Source organism: Ceratotherium simum, chromosome 2, assembly GCF_057802395.1.
Source record: "Ceratotherium simum simum isolate JZ-2026a chromosome 2, ASM5780239v1, whole genome shotgun sequence".
Classification (NCBI taxonomy): domain Eukaryota; kingdom Metazoa; phylum Chordata; class Mammalia; order Perissodactyla; family Rhinocerotidae; genus Ceratotherium; species Ceratotherium simum.
This window is the reverse complement of record NC_141901.1, coordinates 97,792,566-97,813,762: the sequence shown is the minus strand read 5'-3', so window position 1 is coordinate 97,813,762 and position 21,197 is coordinate 97,792,566. Positions and strand designations below refer to the sequence as shown.

The following is a 21,197-nucleotide window of genomic DNA, read 5'->3' as shown; positions in this document are numbered from 1 at the left end:
AGGTATAGTTGAATAAAAATATGTTTCCACAGTTTGTATAATTTCCTTTTGCGGATCTTGTGATTTTTTTCACATCGTGTGCACCATTGAGAACATTATACTCAGAAATATTTTTCAATTTGCAGTTTTACTTACAGAATTCTAAGAGTTGAAATTAGGAAATTCATTTGTTCAGGTCATATAGATTTTTGAATGAAGGAAAAAAAGAGTCATGCTATTGTTTAAAGAAAAGAAAAAAACTTTTCTAAGTGTACCAGAGGACAACCATACAGTGCTTCACTGCTGGTCAGTAATGTCAAGTTAATATGAAGCAAACTTTGAAGCCTGCTGTCATACTACTGGCTAGAAAACGTTTAATATTGCCAGGTGAATGGTTGAGAGAAATACCTTTTTAGGGGTTGGGGTTTGCAGCTTTATACCCAAGAATTTTTTTTACATATTTTGTAACTTATGTTTTAATGTTTTGAGTAATTTAGTGTAATATTCTACTTTGAAAAAATTGACCTGATTTTTGATACCATTCAGATGATACTTTTGAAAGCAGACACTATAGGTTAAATAGAAAAGTTAAGAAAATGATGGCTTTCTTTCTCCTTAGATTAAATCTTTAGTTATTAACTGGAAATGTTAGTTAGGATTTTAAAGGATGATGCTTGTTATTTTCTTAGAAAAGCAGTTGAAGAAGCAAGACACCCTGATTTACAAGGAATAACTATTTATGTTGCACAGGATTGTACAGGTGAGGAATGTATATAATTCTAATTTTTATCTGTTTATTTGGTCAGACTTCTCTTTATTTTATTTAGATATAGTTGACATATGACATTATATTAGTTTCAGGTGTACAACATACTGATTCAGTATTTGTATCTATTGCAAAATGATCACCACAATAAGTCTGGTTAACTTCCATCACCATACATGGTTACAAAATTTTTTTTTCCTTGTGATAAGAGCTTTTAAGATCTACTCTCTTAGCAACTTTCAAATATACAGTACAGTATTATTAATTGTAGTCACCATACTGTACATCACACCTTATTTTATAAGTGGGAGTTTGTACTTTTTAATTCCTTTCACTCATATCCCCACACCCCTCCCACCCACCCTCCTGTGGCAATGACCAGTCTGTTCTCTGTATCCATGAGCTTGGTTTTTTGTTTGTTTGTTTGTTTGTTTTAGATTCCACATGTAAGTGAGATCATACAGTATTTATCTTTCTCTCTCTGACTTACTTCACTTAGTGTAATGTCCTAAAGGTCCGTCCATGTTGTTGTAAATGGCAAGATGTCATTCTTTTTTATGGCTAAGTAGTATTCCATTGTGTGCGCATGCACATATGTGTATGTGCACATTTTCTTTATCCATTCATCTATCAGTGGACATTTAGGTTGCTTCCATGTCTTCGCTATTGTAAATAATGCTGCAGTGAACATGGGGGTGCGTGTATCTTTTTGAGTTAGTATTTTTGTTTTCTTCAGATATATACCCAGAAGTGGAATTGCTAGATCATATGGTAGTTCTATTTTTAATTTTTTGAGGAACCTCCATACTGTTTTCCATAGTGGCTGCACTAATTTACATTCCCATCAACAGTGCACAAGGGTTACCGTTTCTCTACATCCTCACCAACTTTTGTTATCTCTTGTCTTTTTGATAAGAGCCATTCTAACAGGTGTGAGGTGATAGCTCATTGTGGTTTTGATTTGCATTTACCTGATGATTAGTGATGTTGAACACCTTTTCATATACCTACTGGTCTTCTGTATGTCTTTTCTGGAAAAATGTCTATTCAGATCTTCTGCCCATTTTTTAATCAGATTGTTTTTTTTTGCTGTTGAGTTGTATAAGTTCTTTATATATTTTGGATATTAACCCCTTATCAGATAAATGATTTGCAAATATTTTCTCCCATTTGGTAGGTTTCCTTTTCATTTTGTTGATATGCAGAAGCTTTTTAGTTTGATGTAGTCCCACTTGTTTATTTTTGCTTTTGTGGCCTTTGCTTTTGGTGTCAAATCCAAAAAATCATCAGCAAGATTGATGTCAAGGAGCTTACCACCTATGTTTTCTTTTTGGAGTTTTGTGGTTTCAGATCTTATGTTCAAATCTTTAATCCATTTTGAGTTAGTTTTTGTGTATGGTGTAAGATAGTGGTTCAGTTTTATTCTTTTGCATGTGGCTGTCCAGTTTTCCCAACACCATTTATGGTCAGACGTTTTTTAGCTTATCCCATTTTTACTGTAAATGATTATGAAGGTAGAGACCATGTCTTACCCATTCCTACATAGCACCCTACACGTAGTAGGCCCTTATTAAATATTTCTTGATTGAATATATACTAGAAATTATTAGTTGTAATATTAAAATAAGTTCTTAAAGAAAATTCCCATATTTAAAATGACTACTTTAAAAAAGATAGGTGGGAAAATTTAACATAGATGTATTCTTGGGCTGTATGTCTGCCAGGTACCATCTCATTGGTGGTTGTGTTCCAAGGAAGGAAAATTTGATATCTTTTTCACTAGTACTTCAGTAAATCATCTGATAATGATGCAGCTGTTGTCCAGAATTTTGCTTTGTTTTATTGTTTTTGGTCTTCTGTTTAATGAACAGTATCTGTGGTAATTTTGAAACTTTGTTAGGGATAAAATAGAGACCTAAATTTCCTAATAAAATAAAAGTGCCTTCAAAATAAGCTACCTAGTGTTGTTAAATTTATTCTTTACAGAAATGCTGTTAACAGGATAAAATATGTTAATGTTTTGGGAAAGTTAAATATACTTCAATCATGTTTACTGTAAGGGTATTTACAAAATGCTTGAGGTTACCCTGATAACTGACTAGTGTTTGTAGTGTGGAAATATGGTTACCAATACACATGCATTTTGTTTGTTAATGTTAATTGGCTTTTTAAGAAAGGCCAGTAGCCATGATTATAGCCATATGACTGTGAAAGTTGTAAATTTTCAAATGAGTATATGAGTTTTGCAGGTACTATATTTGTTTTTCAGGTAGAAAATCTTGCAAATAAAATTTGCTGTGATAAGAGTTCTGATTGAGCCAAAGAATGTGCTTAAACAATTAATCATTAAATAAGTTTATGAATTTGCCTTTTGTGCTTTTATTCATATTGGTCAGCTTTGGTCTCTGTTACATGTTGTTAGTTAATTAAAGAACACAAAGTTATTCATTATGTAAGTGGTGTGTGTAATTTGAAGTAGATCTTAAAATTTTTAGCACTGATGTTTAAGAATCCTAAAGGGAGAGTTTATTATGTTATGTAGTGTATGTGTTTTGATGGATTGTGGGGTTAGGAATTAGGTGAAGCCAGATTCCATCAATAATATTTTCCCCTCAGCCTTAATTAGTGTTTTTAAAGGCTCCACTTTCCATTCGTTTTCTCCTCCTCTCATTCTGTATTCTCTTCCTCTGTAGTTGCATCTTTTTCCATGGCTTTAAGTAGTTAGGACTATGGGCCATTCACTAGGACTTTTAAACTACATTTCTTGTGCTGATAGGAGGTAACTTCTATTTTCTGCTGTCCTTCAAATATTTCCTCCTAGACGTTCTACAAACACTTCAAATTAGCATGTTTAAAACTAAACTTATCACCCCGCCCTTGCTGTTTTCTGTTTACTAGTAGCATCATGTTCATGTGCATACACTCACTCATTCTTGACTCTTTTCTCGTTGCTTATATCTAGCCAGTCAACCAAAGCTTGCCAATTATACTTTAAAAAATACTTCTGAAATCTCCTCTCTCTTCTCCACTCTCAGTGATTTAGATCAGACCCTTATGTCTAACTTGGACTTCAACTTGGTTTCCTTATATTTCTTTTCTCTTTTTGATCCATCTGATCAAAAGAAATTGATCATGTCTTTTATTTTATTTTTTAATTTTTTTGTTTATTGCAGTAACATTGGTTTATAACATTGTATAAATTTCAGGTGTACATCATTATACTTCTATTTCTGCATAGATTACCTTGTGTTCACCACCCAAATACTAATTACAACCCATCACCACACGAATGTGCCGAATTATCCCTTTGGCCCTCCTCCCTACCCCCTTCCCCTCTGATAACCACCAATCCAATCTCTGTCTCTATGTGTTTGTTTATTGTTGTTATTATTTACTACTTAATGAAGGAAATCATACGGTATTTGACCTTCTCCCTCTGACTTATTTCACTTTGCATAATAGCCTCAATGTCCATCCATGTTGTCCCAAATGGCTGGATTTCATCATTTCTTATGGCTGAGTAGTATTCCATTGTGTATATATACCACATCTTCTTTATCCATTCGTCCCTTGATGGTCACTGAGGTTGCTTCCAAGTCTTGGCTGTTGTGAATAATGCTGCAGTGAACACAGGGGTGCATGTATCTTTACGCATTGCTGTTTTCAAGTTCTTTGGATAAATACCCAACAGTGGAATAGCTGGATCACATGGTAGTTCTATCCTTGAGTTTTTGAGGAATCTTCATACTGTTTTCCATAGTGGCTGCACCAGTTTGCACTCCCACCAGCAGTGTATGAGAGTTCCCTTCTCTCCACATCCTCTCCAACACGTGTTGTTTCCTGTCTTGTTAATTATAGCTATTCTGACGGGCGTGAGGTGATATCTCATTGTAGTTTTCATTTGCATTTCCCTGATAGTTAATGATTTTGAACATCTTTTGATGTGCCTGTTGGCCATCTGTATATCTTCTTTGGAGAAATGTCTGTTCAGGTCATTTGCCCATTTTTTTATTGGGTTGTTAGTTTTTTTGTTGTTGAGATACATGAGTTCTTTATATATTTTGGAGATTAAGCCCTTATCAGATGTATGGTTTGCAAATATCTTCTCCCAATTGTTAGGTTGTCTTTTCGTTTTGTTGATGGTTTCCTTTGCTGTGCAGAAGCTTTTTCGTTTGATGTAGTCCCATTTGTTTATTTTTTCTATTGTTTCTCTTGCCCTGTCAGACATGGTGCTTGAAAATATGTTGCGAAGACCAATGTCAAAGAGCATACTGCCTATGTTTTCTTCTAGAAGTTTCATAGTTTCAGGTCTTACATTTAAGTCTTTAATCCATTTGGAGTTAATTTTTGTGTATGGTGTAAGGTAAGGGTCTACTTTCATTTTTTTGCATGTGGCTATCCAGTTTTCCCAACACCATTTGTTGAAGAGACTTTCTTTTCCCCATTGTATGTTCTTGGCTCCTTTGTCAAAGATTAACTGTCCATAGATGTGTGGGTTTATTTCTGGGCTTTCGATTCTATTCCATTGATCTGTGTGTCTGTTTTTGTGCCAGTACCATGCTGTTTTGGTTACTACAGCTTTGTAGTATATTTTGAAATCAGGGAGTGTGATACCTCCAGCTTTGTTCTTTTTTCTCAGGATTCCTTTAGCTATTCGGGGTCTTTTGTTGTTTCATATAAATTTTAGGATTCTTTGTTCTATTTCTGTGAAAAATGTTGTTGGAACTTTGATAGGGATTGCATTGAATCTATAGATGGCTGTAGGAAGTATGGACATCTTAACTATGTTAATTCTTCCAATCCAAGAGCATGGAATATCTTTCCATTTCTTTGTGTCTTCTTCAATTTCTTTCAGCAATGTTTTATAGTTTTTGGTGTACAGATCTTTCACCTCTTTGGTTAAGTTTATTCCTAGGTATTTTATTCTTTTTGTTGCAATTGTAAATGGGATGGTATTCTTAATTTCTCTTTCTGCTACTTCGTTGTTAGTGTATAGAAATGCAACTGATTTTTGTATGTTGATTTTGTATCCTGCAACTTTACCATATGTGTTTATTACTTCTAAGAGTTTTCTGGTGGATTCTTTAGGGTTTTCTATATATATAATCATGTCATCTGCAAATAGTGACAGTTTCACTTCTTCCTTTCCAATTTGGATCCCTTTTATTTCTTTCTCTTGCCTGATTGCTCTGGCTAGGACTTCCAATACCATGTTAAATAGGAGTGGTGACAGTTGGCATCCTTGTCTGGTTCCTGTTCTTAGAGGGATAGCTTTCAGTTTTTTACCATTGAGGATGATATTAGCTGTGGGTTTGTCATATATGGCCTTTATTATGTTGAGGTACTTTCCTTCTATAGCCATTTTATTCAGAGTTTTTATCATAAAGGGATGCTGTATCTTGTCAAATGCTTTCTCTGCATCTATTGAGATGATCATGTGATTTTTATTCTTCATTTTATTAATGTGGTGTATTACGTTGATTGATTTGCGAACGTTAAACCATCCCTGCAGACCTGGAATAAATCCCACCTGATCATGGTGTATAATCTTTTTAACGTATTGTTGTAAGCGATTTGCTAGTATTTTGTTGAGGATTTTTGCATCGATGTTCATCAGTGATATTGGCCTGTAATTTTCTTTTTTTTGTGTTGTCCTTGTCTGGTTTTGGTATCAGGGTAATGTCAGCTTCGTAGAATGAATTAGGGAGCTTCCCCCCCTCCTCAATTTTTTGGAAGAGTTTGAGAAGGATAGGTATTAAGTCTTCTTTGAATGTTTGGTAGAATTCCCCAGGGAAGCCGTCTGGTCCTGGACTTTTATTTTTGGGGAGGTTTGTGATTACCGTTTCGATCTCCTTACTGGTGATTGGTCTATTCAAATCCTCTACTTCTTCTTGATCCAGTTTGGGAAGGTTGTATGATTCTAAGAATTTATCCATTTCTTCCAGATTGTCGAATTGGTTGGCATATAGCTTTTCATAGTATTCTCTTATAATCTTTTGTATTTCTGAGGTGTCTGTTGTAATTTCTCCTCTTTCATTTCTGATTTTACTTATTTGTGCCTTCTCTCTTTTTTTCTTGGTGAGTCTAGCTAAAGGTTTGTCAATTTTGTTGACCTTTTCAAAGAACCAGCTCTTGGTTTTATTAATTTTTTCTATTGTTTTTTTAGTCTCTATTTCATTTATTTCTGCTCTGATTTTTATTATTTCCCTTCTTCTATTGATTTTGGGCTTGGTTTGTTCTTCTTTTTCCAGTTCCTTTAGGTGCTTTGTTAGATTGTTTATTTGAGATTTTTCTTGTTTGTTGAGATAGGCTTGTATTGCTATAAACTTCCTTCTTAGAACCGCTTTTGCTGTATCCCATAAATTCTGGCATGTCATATTTTCATTTTCATTTGTCTCCAGGTATTTTTTGATTTCTTCTTTGATTTCTTCGTTGACCCAGTCATTGTTCAGTAGCATTTTGTTTAATCTCCACATATTTGTGGCTTTTCTGATTTTCTTCCTATAGTTGATTTCTAGTTTCATACCGTTGTGGTCAGAAAAGATGCTTGGTATTATTTCAACTTCTTAAATTTATGGAGACTCGTTTTGTGGCCTAATATGGGATCAATCCTGGAGAATGTTCCATGTGCATTTGAAAAGAACGTGTATTCTTTGGTTTTTGGATGGACTGCTCTGTATATATCTATTAGGTCCATCTGTTCTAGCGTATCATTTAAGGCCAGTGTTTCCTTATTGATCTTCTGTTTGGATGATCTATCTGTTGGTGTAAGTGGAGTGTTAAAGTCCCCTAGTATTATTGTGTTACTGTCTATTTCTGTTTTTATGTCTGTTAATAATTGCTTTATATATTTAGGTGCACCTACATTGAGTGCGTAGATATTTACAAGTGTTATATCCTCTTGTTGGATTGGTCCCTTGATCATTATGTAATGCCCTTCTTTATCTCTTTTTACAGTTTTTGTTTTAAAGTCTATTGTGTCTGATATGAGTACTGCTACCCCAGCTTTCTTTTCATTGCCATTTGCGTGGAGTATCTTTTTCCATCCCTTCACTTTCAGTTTGTGAGTGTCTTTAGGTCTGAAGTGTGTCTCTTGTATGCAGCATATATATGGGTCTTGTTTTTTTATCCAATCAGCTACCCTATGCCTTTTAATTGGAGCATTTAGTCCATTGACGTTTAAACTAGCTATTGATAAGTATGTACTTACTGCCATTTTTTAACTTTTTTTTTTCTCAATGTTTTAGTAGTCCCTCTCTGTTCCTTTCTTCTTCTATACAGAATTGATGGTCTCTTTAGTTTGACCTCTGTCTGAAAGCTCTATTCTTTAACTCTCCTCCTCCCTCCTTTTATGTTTTTGATATCATATCTAACCTCTTTTTTGTGCATTTGTATCCATTATGTTCTTATCATGGAAATAGATAATTTTTCCTATTTGTGGTCTTCTCTTTTCCCCTTAAATCAGTCCCTTTAACGTTTCTTGTAGCACTGGTTTCTTGTTAACAAACTCCTTTAATTTTTGCTTGTCTGGGAAATTTTTGATCTCTCCTTCCGTTTTGAATGATAACCTTGCTGGGTAGAGTAGTCTTGGCTGTAAGTGTTTTCCTTTTAGCACTTTAAATATATCGTGCCATTCTCTTCTAGCCTGTAAGGTTTCTGCTGAGAAGTCAGCTGATAGCCTTATGGGGTTTCCTTTGTATGTAACTTGACTTTCTCTTGTGGCTTTTAGGATTCTCTCTTTAATTCTGGACATTTTGATTATGATGTGTCTTGGTGTGGGCCTCTTTGCATTTATCTTGTTTGGGGGCTCTCTGTGCTTCCTGTACTTGGATGTCTGTTTCCTTCCTTAGGTTAGGGAAGTTTTCATCTCTTATCTCTTGAAATAGATTCTCTGCCCCTTTGTCTCGCTCTTCTCTTTCCGGGACACCTATAACACGGATGTTAGTGCACTTGATGTTGTCCCAGAGGTCCCTTAGACTGTCCTCACTCTTTTTAATTCTTTTCTCTTTTACCTGTTCAGCTTGGATAATTTCTTCTAGTCTTTCGTCCAGCTTGCAGATCCGTTCTTCTGTATCCTCTACTCTGCTTTTGAGTCCCTCTAGTGAATTTTTCATTTCCAGTATTGTATTCTTCATTTCTGATTGGTTCTTTTTTAAAGATTTTATTTATTCATTTTTTTCCCCCCAAAGCCCCAGTAGATAGTTGTATGTCATAGGTTCACATCCTTCTAGTTGCTGTACGTGGGACTCGGCCTCGCGTTGGACGGAGAAGTGGTGCCTCGGGGCGCGCCCGGGATCCGAACCCGGGCCGCCAGCATCAGAGCGCGCGCACTTAACCACTAAGCCACGGAGCCGGCCCTGATTGGTTCTTTTTTATATCTTCCATTTCTTTGTTGACATTCTCACTGAGTTCATCTATTCTTCTCCCCAGATCAGTGAGCATCCTTAACACTCTTAGTTTGAACTCTCTGTCGGGTAGGTTGCTCATTTCTGTTTCACTTAGTTCCTTTTCTGGGGTTTTGTCCTGTTCCCTTACTTGGAATGTATTCTTTTGCCTCCTCATTTTGCCTCTTTCCCTGTGCTTGTGTCTACGTATTAGGTAGGTCAGCTACGTCTCCTGCTCTTGGATAGGTGACCTTATATAAGTGATGCCTTAGGAGGCTCCCAGTGTGCTTCCCTCAGTTCTCAATGTTCCAGGGGAGACCCCTGTGTGGGCTACGTGTGTCCTTCTGTTGTGGCCTGTTTGCTCTCCCTGTAGGTGCCCAGGGAGGCTGAGTTATGCCCCTGGCCAGCTATTGTAATGCTCAGCTGCTTGTAGTTGTTGTGGGCCCTTCACTCTCTTTGTCATGTGTGGGGAGCCCCAGCTCAGTTGGCTGCAAGTTCTAATACCACATTTGTGTTGCAGTATTTCTTTTAAGTGAGTAGGCCCCCAGCGTGGCAGGTTGTTAGGCTCAGGGGCTTACAATTGCTATAAGTCTCCAGCCTTTAGGTCTCTTGTCAGCTCTCTGAGGATTGCAGCTAGATGGGGCTGGCCTCAGGCACAGGAGCACCCAATTGTTTCAGACTTTGGAAGGTGGGGCAAACCCCCTATGTGGGTCTTTGAGAAGCACAAGTCTTCTGCAGCTGGCAAGCCCTGCCACCCACAGGTCCACACACAGTCAACACAGTCCTGCCCCGTGTGCGCGCCCCAACCTCCCGAAGCAGACCCAGTCTCTCCACGGCGGGAGCCCCACACACTCCGCCACCACCTGACACTCTCCACCCGCTCCTTGTGCACGCCCTGCCCCACTGAGGTCGGCTCAGTTGCCAGGCTGCAGAGAATCCAGTCACCAATCTATGCAGGCCCACAAGTTGCCTGAGGGCTTGTTGTTGAGTGGGGCCAGTCTCTAGGGTGGGCTGCCTGCCCTGGCTGAGCTGGATTAAATCAGTGCTCTAGCAGGTGGGGCAGACCCGGGCTAGCAGGCCCCAGGGAGAACTCCAATGGCGTCTGTGTCAGCAGGCCCACACTGGGCCACAACAATGGCCGCCACCAATGTCCCAGTCCCTGGAGAGGTCTCACCTCTCACTGAGATGCACTCAGAGCCTATTAGGTGAGCCTCTTTTCACCAAAGCACTATACACCTTTCTTTCTGGTGATTTTAGGATGTTTTCTGAAACGGGTGAGTTTGTGCATGGGCCCTTTAAGAGCCGGTTTTAATGTCTTTGTGAACCAGCTTTTCTGGGGGTACTCCCCAATGTTTTAGTAGCAGGCAAAGTCAGATATTATGCCACTCGTCTCGATTGCGCTGGGTCCACAAAATGCCCACAGCGGGGGCGCTCCTGGCTCAGGGCCCTGCGCCTCCTGGGAGGGCTGCGTACCTGTGGGCTGCTCCTGGCGGGCGTGAAGCTGGCGGCTTGTGAAGGCGGCGTTTTTCCTCTCCAGAAGGGAGTTTCTGCCTCTTCCACCTCAATTAGGATTGTCCGTTGTTGCAGGAGTTCCTCTTATCCAGTTTTCAGTTCTGTCTCAGGGGTAATTTTTCCACGAGTAGTTGTAAATTGGCTGTGTCCACGGGAAGAGGTGAGTTCAGAGTCTGCTTATGCTGCCATCTTGACTTCCTCCCCTGATCATGTCTTTTAATTTAAAAACCTAGGACTGTCCATGGACTCTAGTCTCAAGTTATCTTAGCATGGAAAGCACATGAAGTCCTTTATAATTTGTCCTGATGTACATTTCCAGCATCACCTACCAGCCCTGTCTTCCATGCTGATACACCAAAGTACTATCAACCTTCAAGCCATTCCTTGGACATACTTTTATTATTTTTTTTCCATGCTTTTGCACATATTGTTGCCTTTGCTTAGAATGCCCCTTATTATTTTAATAATAATACCTCTTCTTAACTCTTACTTATTCTTTAAGAACATGCTCAAAGATTACACCTTTGGTGAAGCCTGTCCCAACTCCCATCAGGCAGAATTAGTTTATTTTTTTGTGCTCTGTAACATTTTGGGCATACCTCTATTAAATATTGCACTTGTAATTGACTTGTAATATCACCTTGTGATTATCTACATCTCCCCATAGGTCAATGATTGTTAACATAGCAGGGGTAGGAGAGGTATCAGAATCATTTGGTTGGGAGTCACTGCTGTTGGGAGCCTCTGTTATGGAATTGGACTATTTCATAGCCCTTTCGTATGATGGAAGTGGAGGAAAAACACCAAAACGTTTGAGCCAGACACTTTGAAATCAGGATCTTATTTGCTTTTATACTCCTGTAGCATAGAAAACTTCAAAAAATAGCAGACCCTAATAAATATGTGCTGAATGAAGATGAAAGGTAAGAGGCATTTGATAAGGAAGAAGTTGTATATGCCAGTGGACATAGTATTACTTTGTCTTACTTGTGGCAGTATTTGTTTCTGAGGGAAGTAGAACTCTCTGAAGGGAAAGCTCATTTGGTTGGAGTGTATATTCAGAGAAGTCAGAGAAGGGGATGGCCATGTGTGTGCTGCCTCAGAAAAGTGAGAGAATTTCAAGTTTATAATTAGAAGCCAGCACTGAGTAGTTTGGAAAGTAAGGTGGTAGAATTGAAACATGGAAAGAACTATTGTTGCATTTTTGTAGCTTTGGTTTAGACTGACTGTGGGAGATAGGGAAGCTGGTGAACAGAAGAATTTGATAGTTTATAATCTGAATTTGGAATTTAAAGGGAAGAACTGGGGCTAACTGTGGAGGAGCAGAAGAGTTTGGTTAAACCGAGAGGGGCTGTGGCTATAAAGTAAGTTTCGACTAAGACTATTTTTTGTTGAATAAAACAAAATACAGTTTTGTCTGTATTTGCTTCCACCAAATCCTCCTATTTTCTCTTGAACTATTCTGTTTAGGCTCTCACACCCATCACTCCATTAGAGTTGCTCTAATCAGTAATTTAATCTTACTGAATCTGCTGGTCGCTTCTCAGTCCTCACCTCACCCAGTCTGCAGCAGCACTTACACAGTTGACCACTTCCTCCTCCTGGTAACGCCTTGTTTACTTCGTGTCCAGAACACCGCTCTTCCCGTCTTCCTTCTGCCTCTTGTCCACTCCCTCATAGCCTGCTGTGCTGGTGTCCTGTCTCTCTGATCTCTGAAAGTGTTGGTGTGTTGTGCTCAGCCTTTAGACCTCGTCTCTTTTTCTGTGTGTGTGGATTTGAGTTCACCCAGTCTCATGGCTTTATGGAACCATCTGTATGCTGTTAGCTCCCAAATTTATAGGTCCATCCTGGACCTCCCCCAAACCCAGGCTTTTGTCCTTAACTGCCTACTCTTCCTCCCTGCTTGCATGTCTAATAGATATCTCAAACTTAATCTGTCTAAAACAGAGCTTCCAGTCCCCCTCCTATATTTTCCCCTCCTACAGTCTTCTGTGTCTTCGTAAATGGCATCTCTCTTACTCTGTTTGCTGATATTACTATATGAGGGAGTTCCTTATCTTCAAACCGTTCACTTTCCACCACCTCCACATGACTGTCCCATGACCATTCCTGTCTTCACACTTAGTGCCTTTGTTCAAGCCACCATTAACTCTTTGGATTGCTGCAGGGGCTTTCTAGCTGTTCTTTGTGCTTCAGCCCTTGCCCCTTCCGTCTGTTATCCACACAGGAACCAGACTGGTGAAGAGTAAGTCAGATCAGGATACTCCTTTCCTAAAAATCTCTTCAGTGGCTTCACATCGCGCTGAAAGTAAAAACTGAAGTCTTTACAATGGTGTCAAGAGCTCACACAGCCTGTCTTCATTCTCCCCCAAGTCTGTAACTTTATCTCCTAACCTCATCTCCACTGCTGTTCCCCTTGCTCACTTCCCTCCAAGTGCACAGCATGTGTGTGTGCGCCTGTGCACGCTTGCTTGTTCCTAGAGTGTCCTAGCTCTGCTTCTGCCTTAAGGCGTTTGCACTTGCTGATCTTTCTACCCGCAGTGCTCTTCCCTCGGTTGTCCCTTGCAGATAACCAAGTATCTGCCTTTCTTGGTTTTGTACTTTATGTCTTGACTTCAATGTTAGTTTTTAATAAGGCTTTCCCTCCCACCTTTTTTTAAATTGCCTTTTTTTAAATGCCCCCAGCATTTCTTGTCTTTCTCCCTTTGTTTTTCTTCAAAGCACCTATCACCATCTGACACATCTTATGTTTTACTTATTTATTGTCTCTTTCTCCGTATTAGAGTGTATGCTCTATGAGGGCAGGGACTTTTCTCCGTCTTGCTTGCTGCTGAAGCCCCAGTGCCATGCAGTAGCTATTCAGTGTCTGTTGAGTGTGTAGATGAGGGAGGTGTTTTTTAACTCGTTGAGATGATAGTGATGTCAGAGATCAGATGATTGGCCAGTGGCGGGGGGATTAAGGTAAAAATGTTTCTGGAAATCATTTTTGTAAAATTTAATACGTCTCCATTATGTTTTTCTCAGTTTACAGTTCTGATGTAATTGATAAACAGTGCGCTTCCATGGCCTCTGATCATACAGATGAAAAAGCTGTTATTATTCTAGTTCCTGTTAGACTTGGTGGAGAAAGAACCAACACCGACTACTTAGATTTTGTAAAGGTAGGAAATAAGAGCTAAATTTTTTTAAGGCAATGCTAGCTAATATAAAAAATACAGAAGATTTGCAGTCCTTTTTATATTTAATGGCCAGTGATGTTTTTATAGTTGTAGATTCTAAAGTTTGACATTAGAGATTTTAAATATCAGTATTGTAAGATCAGATGTGAGTTGAAGAGTACAGTGTTCTATGACAAAATGAAAAGCCTTTTAATCTTTGTAGCTAATCAAGGAGACACAGATGCAGCAATAATCATGATCTCTAATATGTCTATGGTTCCCATTATCCTTATTTGTGATTTTCAAAAGTATGTACCTTTGTTTATTCATAAAACCCACATTAAACTGTATCGAGGTAATTACTGAAACAAACTGAGTTTTCTATTACTGCTGCATTATCTCTTAATTTGTTTCCTGTGCCACCATAAGGTCAATAAGTAGTTAGAATGATTATGTACATAAACAGAAATGAGGAAGATAGTATGGGGAGAGGTTCCAACTTTGTTTTCTTCATATTAACCAGTTAAAAATCTGTTCTATTTCAGAACACATAATTCTTTTTTCCAAAAGAAACTGTCTAATTATGTTTTCTTGTTTTGGGCACCAAGACATTCAGTTGTAACAGAACTTTAACTTTTGAAATATCTAGTTTCTGGTTAAGATTATGGTATTTATCTTATTTTCATAGTTTTAATAAAATTCCTTGTTTTTCCAAGGCCAGAGATGGAATTCCTCTTTGAGTGGAGTGTTATGGCATATAGTAGTCTTGAAATAAAGTCTAGATTTGTCTTTTATTATTCAGTAACAGTTTGTTGCCCACATGAGGTTTTAACCCCATATTGTGGTCCCTGTGTATATAAGGTGGAACATTGTGCTGATTCTAAAAATCGAGAGCAGTTGTTTTCAATACATGGTATATGGAAGTCTTCTAGCTGGTATATTGGCTTTTCCTAATAGTTACTAAAATTTTGCAGGCATACTTGTTACTAATAATACCAATACTATAATATGTTGATAACATATGAATCCCCTAGATAAAAGTGGGTTTTTGATTTCTAACATGCGGGCTCTTTAGTAGAGTTGTTGGTGGAATGTGAGAAGCTATGAACCATTTCATCTAGTGAATCTGTTAAAGGTTTTGGGACTTCTGGCATGTTGCCATGTCTGTGTAGGTTGTAACCAAATCTGAACTGGATTCTCTCTGCCTTCTCTACTACTATGAGAAGATTAGAAACTGAGACAATCTTGGAACTGACTCCTTGGCCAAATCCCCATTCCTCATGGAATGGGCTGCAGATGGCTTCGCGGCGCGTTTTATCTGGCTGAGGGCTTTGCTGTTTGGTGGTATTGATAGTGTCTATCAGATAGCAGGACTGCCGAGTGCTCTTTAGTGATTTATTGGAGCCTGAATTGTAGTGAAAGGAACCTCAGTCAGCTGTTAAAGTGGTCCGCAGTACCTAGTATAGAGGAGTTGCTCAACAAATAATTGTTAACTCGCATATTTGTGTAACACTTTCAATATGGATTTATCTCATTTTGCCCTCACAATAGCTAGGAACTGGATTGTCCTTATAAAACAGAAAAGACAGAGAGAAGTTAAGTGATATGTTCAAGTTAAGATAGCAAACTGATAAGAGACCAGAACTTTCGTTGTTTTTTATATTTTTTCCTAAAATATGAACTTTTAAACTGTAACATTTCTTTGAACTTCTACTAATTTAATTTATACTTAGTCCACTAAAATTTAACTTAATAGTCCACTAAAATAAGAGAGCAATGACTGTTGAGACATTTTAATTTTTCAATTATCAGGTAAAAATGGCTGAAATGGCTGAGTAAAGTAGGTTATATGCTAGGTGTTACGCTTGGTCGGGGGTGGTGGGGTCAAAAGCCAAAATGAGGGTGTGTAAAGAGGCATTTGGAAGTGAAAAAATAGTGTGTCTAACAGCCCTCAAAAGCCAAAATGAGGGTGTGTAAAGAGGCATTTGGAAGTGAAAAAATAGTGTGTCTAACAGCCCTGAAAGAAAAATAACCTTCCTCCTCTTCCTCTTCCATTTCGCTTCCTCCTCTTCTCCTCCACCCCCTCCTTGTCCACCTCCACCCCCCGCCCTCCCTCCACTTCCTTTGTCAGCACTTGTTTTTTCCCTGCCAAAGCACTGTACATTATACTCTCTAAAATTCACCGTTCAATTGTGTTTTTCACATTTGTTCATCAAGGGAGTTTCACAGTACTTCAGAGATGGTACCATCTCCTGCTGCATTCTGTGAGGAGAAGGAGATCTGGTGTGGTGCTTTATCAGCCCTTACCACAGCAAGTTTGTTTATATATTTTTAAAGGACCTGGAATGAGGAAAATCCCACATGTTCTCCTTCTTCAGCAAGACAGATTAGGACTTTCCTTTTTGACTGATGACTTCAGTCTTATTTATTGCTTCATGGATACAGCTCAATAAATTCTCACCACTAGATAACTGTGAAGACGCTTTTTTAGGAACCGAAAAGTGTTTCAAGTTTCCAAAGATACAGCCTCTTCTATGTAGTGGCGTTCCAGCTCCTAATCTGCTTCTGTGTGCTTATTGCTAAATCTGCTCCAGTCTATTGCAAAGGAAATACAGATGTCTAGAACCAAAGTCTGTCTTCCATTACTTGGAATCATTCTTTTTCTGAGGAGAGTCAGTGATGGTTCTTGCTATATATTTTTTCTTTCTTTTCTCAGCTATGAGGAACTTAGAGCTTTCACTTCCTCATGGGTCCCTGTGTCAGGGACATTGTGTGTCAGCTGATCAGAGTGCTCAAGCTAAAGTAAGGCACTCTCAAATTGTGCTAAGGATTTTTATTTAGGGGGAAAGCAATAGGATTATAGAACTATTAATAGAATAGAATAATAATAACAATAGAATAATAACTGTTATTACCAAGTGTTTATTTTTTTGTGTAATTTCATCTTAATTTATATTTTAGTTAGCTCTAAAATTTTAGTCTAACATGCCTTCCGTGTTTTATTTAATTTTTTCAGTTGCAGTTCTCCTATCCAAAAAAACCTGTATGATATTTTCACAAGACTGAAAATACACAAGGTTATTCTTTAGGGGGATATTTGTAACAGTGAGAACCTGGAAACAACTTAGATATTCATGAGGGAGATTTTAAAGCACGTTTTGTTATCTTCATAAAATAGAATATTTTACAGCCATTAAATATTATAATGTAGATCTCTATTTATTGATAAGAAAATGTTTATGACATAATGAGTGACAGAAGTTACAACAGCATACGTTGTGTGATTCCACATATATAAAATTGTATTTGTAAATCTGTATGTGAATATATGTAATATACCCAGATGTCAAGAAGGTGTTCCCCCAAATGTTAATAATAATGAGCTCTGAGTGTTGGGGTTTTGGGAAATTTTTACTTGTTTTTTTCTTTTCTTTCTTTTTTTTTTTTGGTGAGGAAGATCAGCCCTGAGCTAACATCTGATGCCAATCCTCCTCTTTTTGCTGAGAAAGATTGGCCCTGGACTAACATCCGTGCCCATCTTTCTCTCCTTTATATGGGATGCTGGTGCAGCATGGCTTGACAAGTGGTGCGTTGGTGTGCGCCTGGGATCCAAACCTGCGAACCCTGGGCCATCGAAGCAGAGCGTGTGCACTTAACTGCTGCGCCTCCGGGGCAGCCCCGGGAAATTTTTACTTTTTAATATATTTTCTGTGTGTGCTTTTTTTTGGAACAACCACATATTATTTTTAAGAAAATAATTAAGTTAAAAAAACTCTGTGGTTTGATTACTTGTTAAAGGAAAACAAAGCATTTGCTCATATAGTCTTTATTTTTTTGTCTTCTAGATTTCAAAACATCCTCTCATTTAAGAGAAGGAAAGTTTATTGTTTGTTTAATACTTCTGGAGTTTTATATTGTACACTTTATCATTATTAGTGTTTTCTAACATAGTATGTGCTAAAATTAATGCAGGAACTATTGGCAAGACATTAGTTGATTTCACTGGACATGCTTTTTAAAAGTTGTAGAATTATTTGGCCCAGCTTAAATAGAGTTCTGCTTAGAACAGATGCTGAGGGCCATACTAAATAATTTATTGAGGTATCCTGATATTTTATGATTTGTAAAATAAAATGGCTTTAAATACAATAACAATTAATATTTTTCTTGGATTAAATTGTTTTCATTAGTCTTTATGTTTATTCCAAATGAAGTAGCATAAAAAATTTGTGAAGTGAATGCTGTTGATTAGAAAATGGTTTTTACTTTGAGATTCTAAGACTCAAGGTCTAAGAACTATTTCTAGCATTTCAGAAAACCTGAGGAAAATACTACCTTGATCACGATAAGGTTGTACCAGCTAACTGAAAGGCCAAGTGTTTTGGCTGTGGCAGGAATTTTATTACCTTTATGTGGTAACATTATTTACCTCTGTGTCTGGCACGTAGTAGTTGTTTGTTGTTGAGTGACATGCTGATGACATGCTGAATATTTGATTTAGTTGTGTTAGTGTTGAGTGATTTAAAGAAAATGGAAGATAATTTGGTAGACAGAAGGATTTCGAACATGGGGGCAAATGTAAATAAAAAATATAAAATGTAAAAAAAAAAATAAAACTGGTGGTGAAAAATTTTGGAACTACTAATATTGGTAATGCAAATTTGGTTGTTTTGAATGATTACCATTTGTCTCTTGACTCTAAATCTGAATTAATTTCTTTTGGCAGGGTATTTTAAGCCTTGAATATTGTGTGGGTATTATTGGTGGCAAACCTAAACAGTCATATTACTTTGCTGGATTTCAAGGTTAGTGATTTAGTGAAGTATATTTCTTCATTGTTTTCTTTTAAAAGTCAGAGAGTTAATACAGGATCATCTGGAAAGAGGATGATTAACAGAACAAAATGAGTACCTTATAAATTCATCACTCCTACCATAGCCCCCCATTTGTCATTTGGTCCACAACATAATTGGATTCTGTAAAATGTATGTTTAATTTCTGTTATTGCATAAACAAGGTATAATTTATTGGTTTCACTAAACTTCAGAAGACATTGCTGCCACATTCTGGCAGTTGCTATTTACATATTTACTTTTTACCAGTTTTAGTGGTGCTAGATGATGATAAAATGACAAGCAATAGGTTCTTCCTGTCAGGATAAAGTAGTGCAATACATTTTTCATATGCAAACTGTAGAATATAATTGTGTGTTTGTGAAAGTAATTTTATCACCAAAAATTAAATGACAGTCTCATCACTTTATAAAAATTCTGCTTATACAAGCATATTTGATTATGCAAAAGTTAATCTGTCCTGGGCAAACCTATGTTTCAGTCAATGAATATCAGTCTGGCAAGCTGTTACTCCCAGATTTTTTTCAGCTAGTCTACATAGAAATTGGATTGTAAGCTGTGTAATAATAAGGTATTTTTTGAATTACTTGTCTTCTGTTTTGTCCTTGTAGATGACAGTTTGATTTACATGGATCCTCATTACTGCCAGTCTTTTGTAGATGTCAGCATAAAGGATTTCCCTCTTGAGGTACTATGGATAAAGAGCTGGTACTGTTTTCATACCATTTCTTACCATCTCTAATTGTTTAGAGATGTGCTAGGCAGCTGAACTTTTATGGTATTACAATTACAAGTTAATAATCAATATTTTACTGATTTATAAAACCATAATTCACATACTGGTCAAAGGTTAAGTAGTTTGTTGCTGAATTTTAATTTATGGTACATTTTCTTCTTCATTCATCTTTGTCTCTAACTTGTTAGATGCCCTAGCTCTACCAAAATAAATGATCAAGGCTCCAAGTAATTTTGTAGGTATACAACTGAACAGTACTGAAGAATTTAAAACGGTAGGCATGTTTAAAAAAAGAAAGAAAGGAGAAAAGAAAGAAAAATAAAGATGATGGAATTGGGTTAGAATGACAAAGTGACTTAAGGAGACTATTTGCTAAATTATTTTGCTTTCAGTATAGTAATTAAGTCTTAGCCTCTAGTTAAGTTTTCAGGAGCTTAGTTTGGTCTCTGATATTTGTTTTAGCTGTGATTTCTCAATGTCTTTTCCTTTATGTTGGTCATTTTGTGATCCTGTATTTTAATTCAGAAAATTAAAGATACGTGGTTTTGGTTCTTGGTTTCCTGGTTGATGCTTTTACAGACTTAAAATAATTTAAATCACTTGGGTGGCATGGATCACTAATTCTCAAGGGCTTGACAAGTTGGAAATGTGGTTTAGTACTTTGTTTTAGTAATAGCTTGCTGACTAATATTAATACCTAATAGTATTTAAAGGGTAGATTATTAAAATAGATAAACTGCAAGCTGAAAATCTGGTTAAAACATTCTAGCATCCTTTGTAAACTGTTACCTCAACTAAAGAACAGGCATCTTGAGGCCAGAGATCGTTTGCTTTCTACTTTCGTCTTTTGTCGTATCTTGCACGTAAACGTTAATAAATATTTGTAGTTGACTGACTGATACTGTGGGAGGCATCTGTAGAACTGTGCTGTGTGAACCACATTGTAATTCTGTTTCTGCTGCATTGTGGCCTTGTAGCACTAATTCCTGTGATTTAAGTTACATTTCCAGTGTACCTGTGCCAAATTGACTCCTCAAAAAAGTAGATACTTGAGATTCAGATGGAAGGTTGTTCCTAGTGTTCTAGTGTTATCCACAGTAGGCAAATTAAAAGATTATTTGTATTGATTATTTTGGCCAGTAGAGAGAGACTATTCATCTGATATTCTGAGAGACTCTGCAAAGTGCCAGGTGGATGAGTATCCTGTTGTGTCTACACAGTCAGTATTAGAAAGGCTGCAGCTCATTATTGGGAGACTGTTGCAGCACTTCGTGAGTGAGTCAAAGAGGAATTGATTTTAGGAGACTTTGTAAAGTGAAATTTGGTGAAATTAGGTAATTCCTTAAATGCATAAAACATTTATTTCTTATACATTAGGACATCAGGAAAGTGGGTTTAGATGTTTTATTTTTGACATGCTAGTAGAGTATCTTGCCCTGTCTGGATAATTCCTCTGGACAGTTTTTCATTTTTCTCAATTCAGGCATTTATCTTAGATTATTTAGTGAATAGCATTATCTATTTTCCTATGAAAGTATAATATAAAAATTGCAGCAAGTTGTCTATCTTTGTATAGAAATAAAATTTCATTTTTTGCTTTTTATCATGTCGTAAACTTAAAATGCTCCAAGTGGAGGGATTTTAATTACCATCTTTGCCTTGCTGCATAGGTTGTTTGTTTATATGGTATTGAGATTTTGTAGTTGATTGATGGAATACAGGACATGCACATTCTAAAACCACCCTTATACCTCAATTATTAAAATTATTTTTGAAAGAAACATTTTTTGATCAATATTTCTTTTTAGT

At 37.2% G+C, this 21,197-nt stretch overlaps 1 protein-coding gene across 7 annotated transcripts in view; it reads left to right on the top strand.

Annotated features, from left to right (window-relative positions):
- ATG4C (autophagy related 4C cysteine peptidase) overlaps positions 1-21,197 on the top strand; it is a 110,461-nt gene that overhangs the window by 48,710 nt on the left and 40,554 nt on the right. For 6 of the 7 annotated variants that reach the window (XM_087417047.1, XM_087417016.1, XM_087417029.1 and 3 more), the window contains exons 6-9: positions 669-739; positions 13,666-13,802; positions 18,526-18,604; positions 19,264-19,340. In XM_087417047.1, coding sequence (XP_087273173.1) covers positions 669-739; positions 13,666-13,802; positions 18,526-18,604; positions 19,264-19,340 — 364 coding nt within the window. The remainder of the gene's footprint in view (positions 1-668; positions 740-13,665; positions 13,803-18,525; positions 18,605-19,263; positions 19,341-21,197) is intronic. The other variant, XM_014788243.2, reaches the window with a different exon arrangement.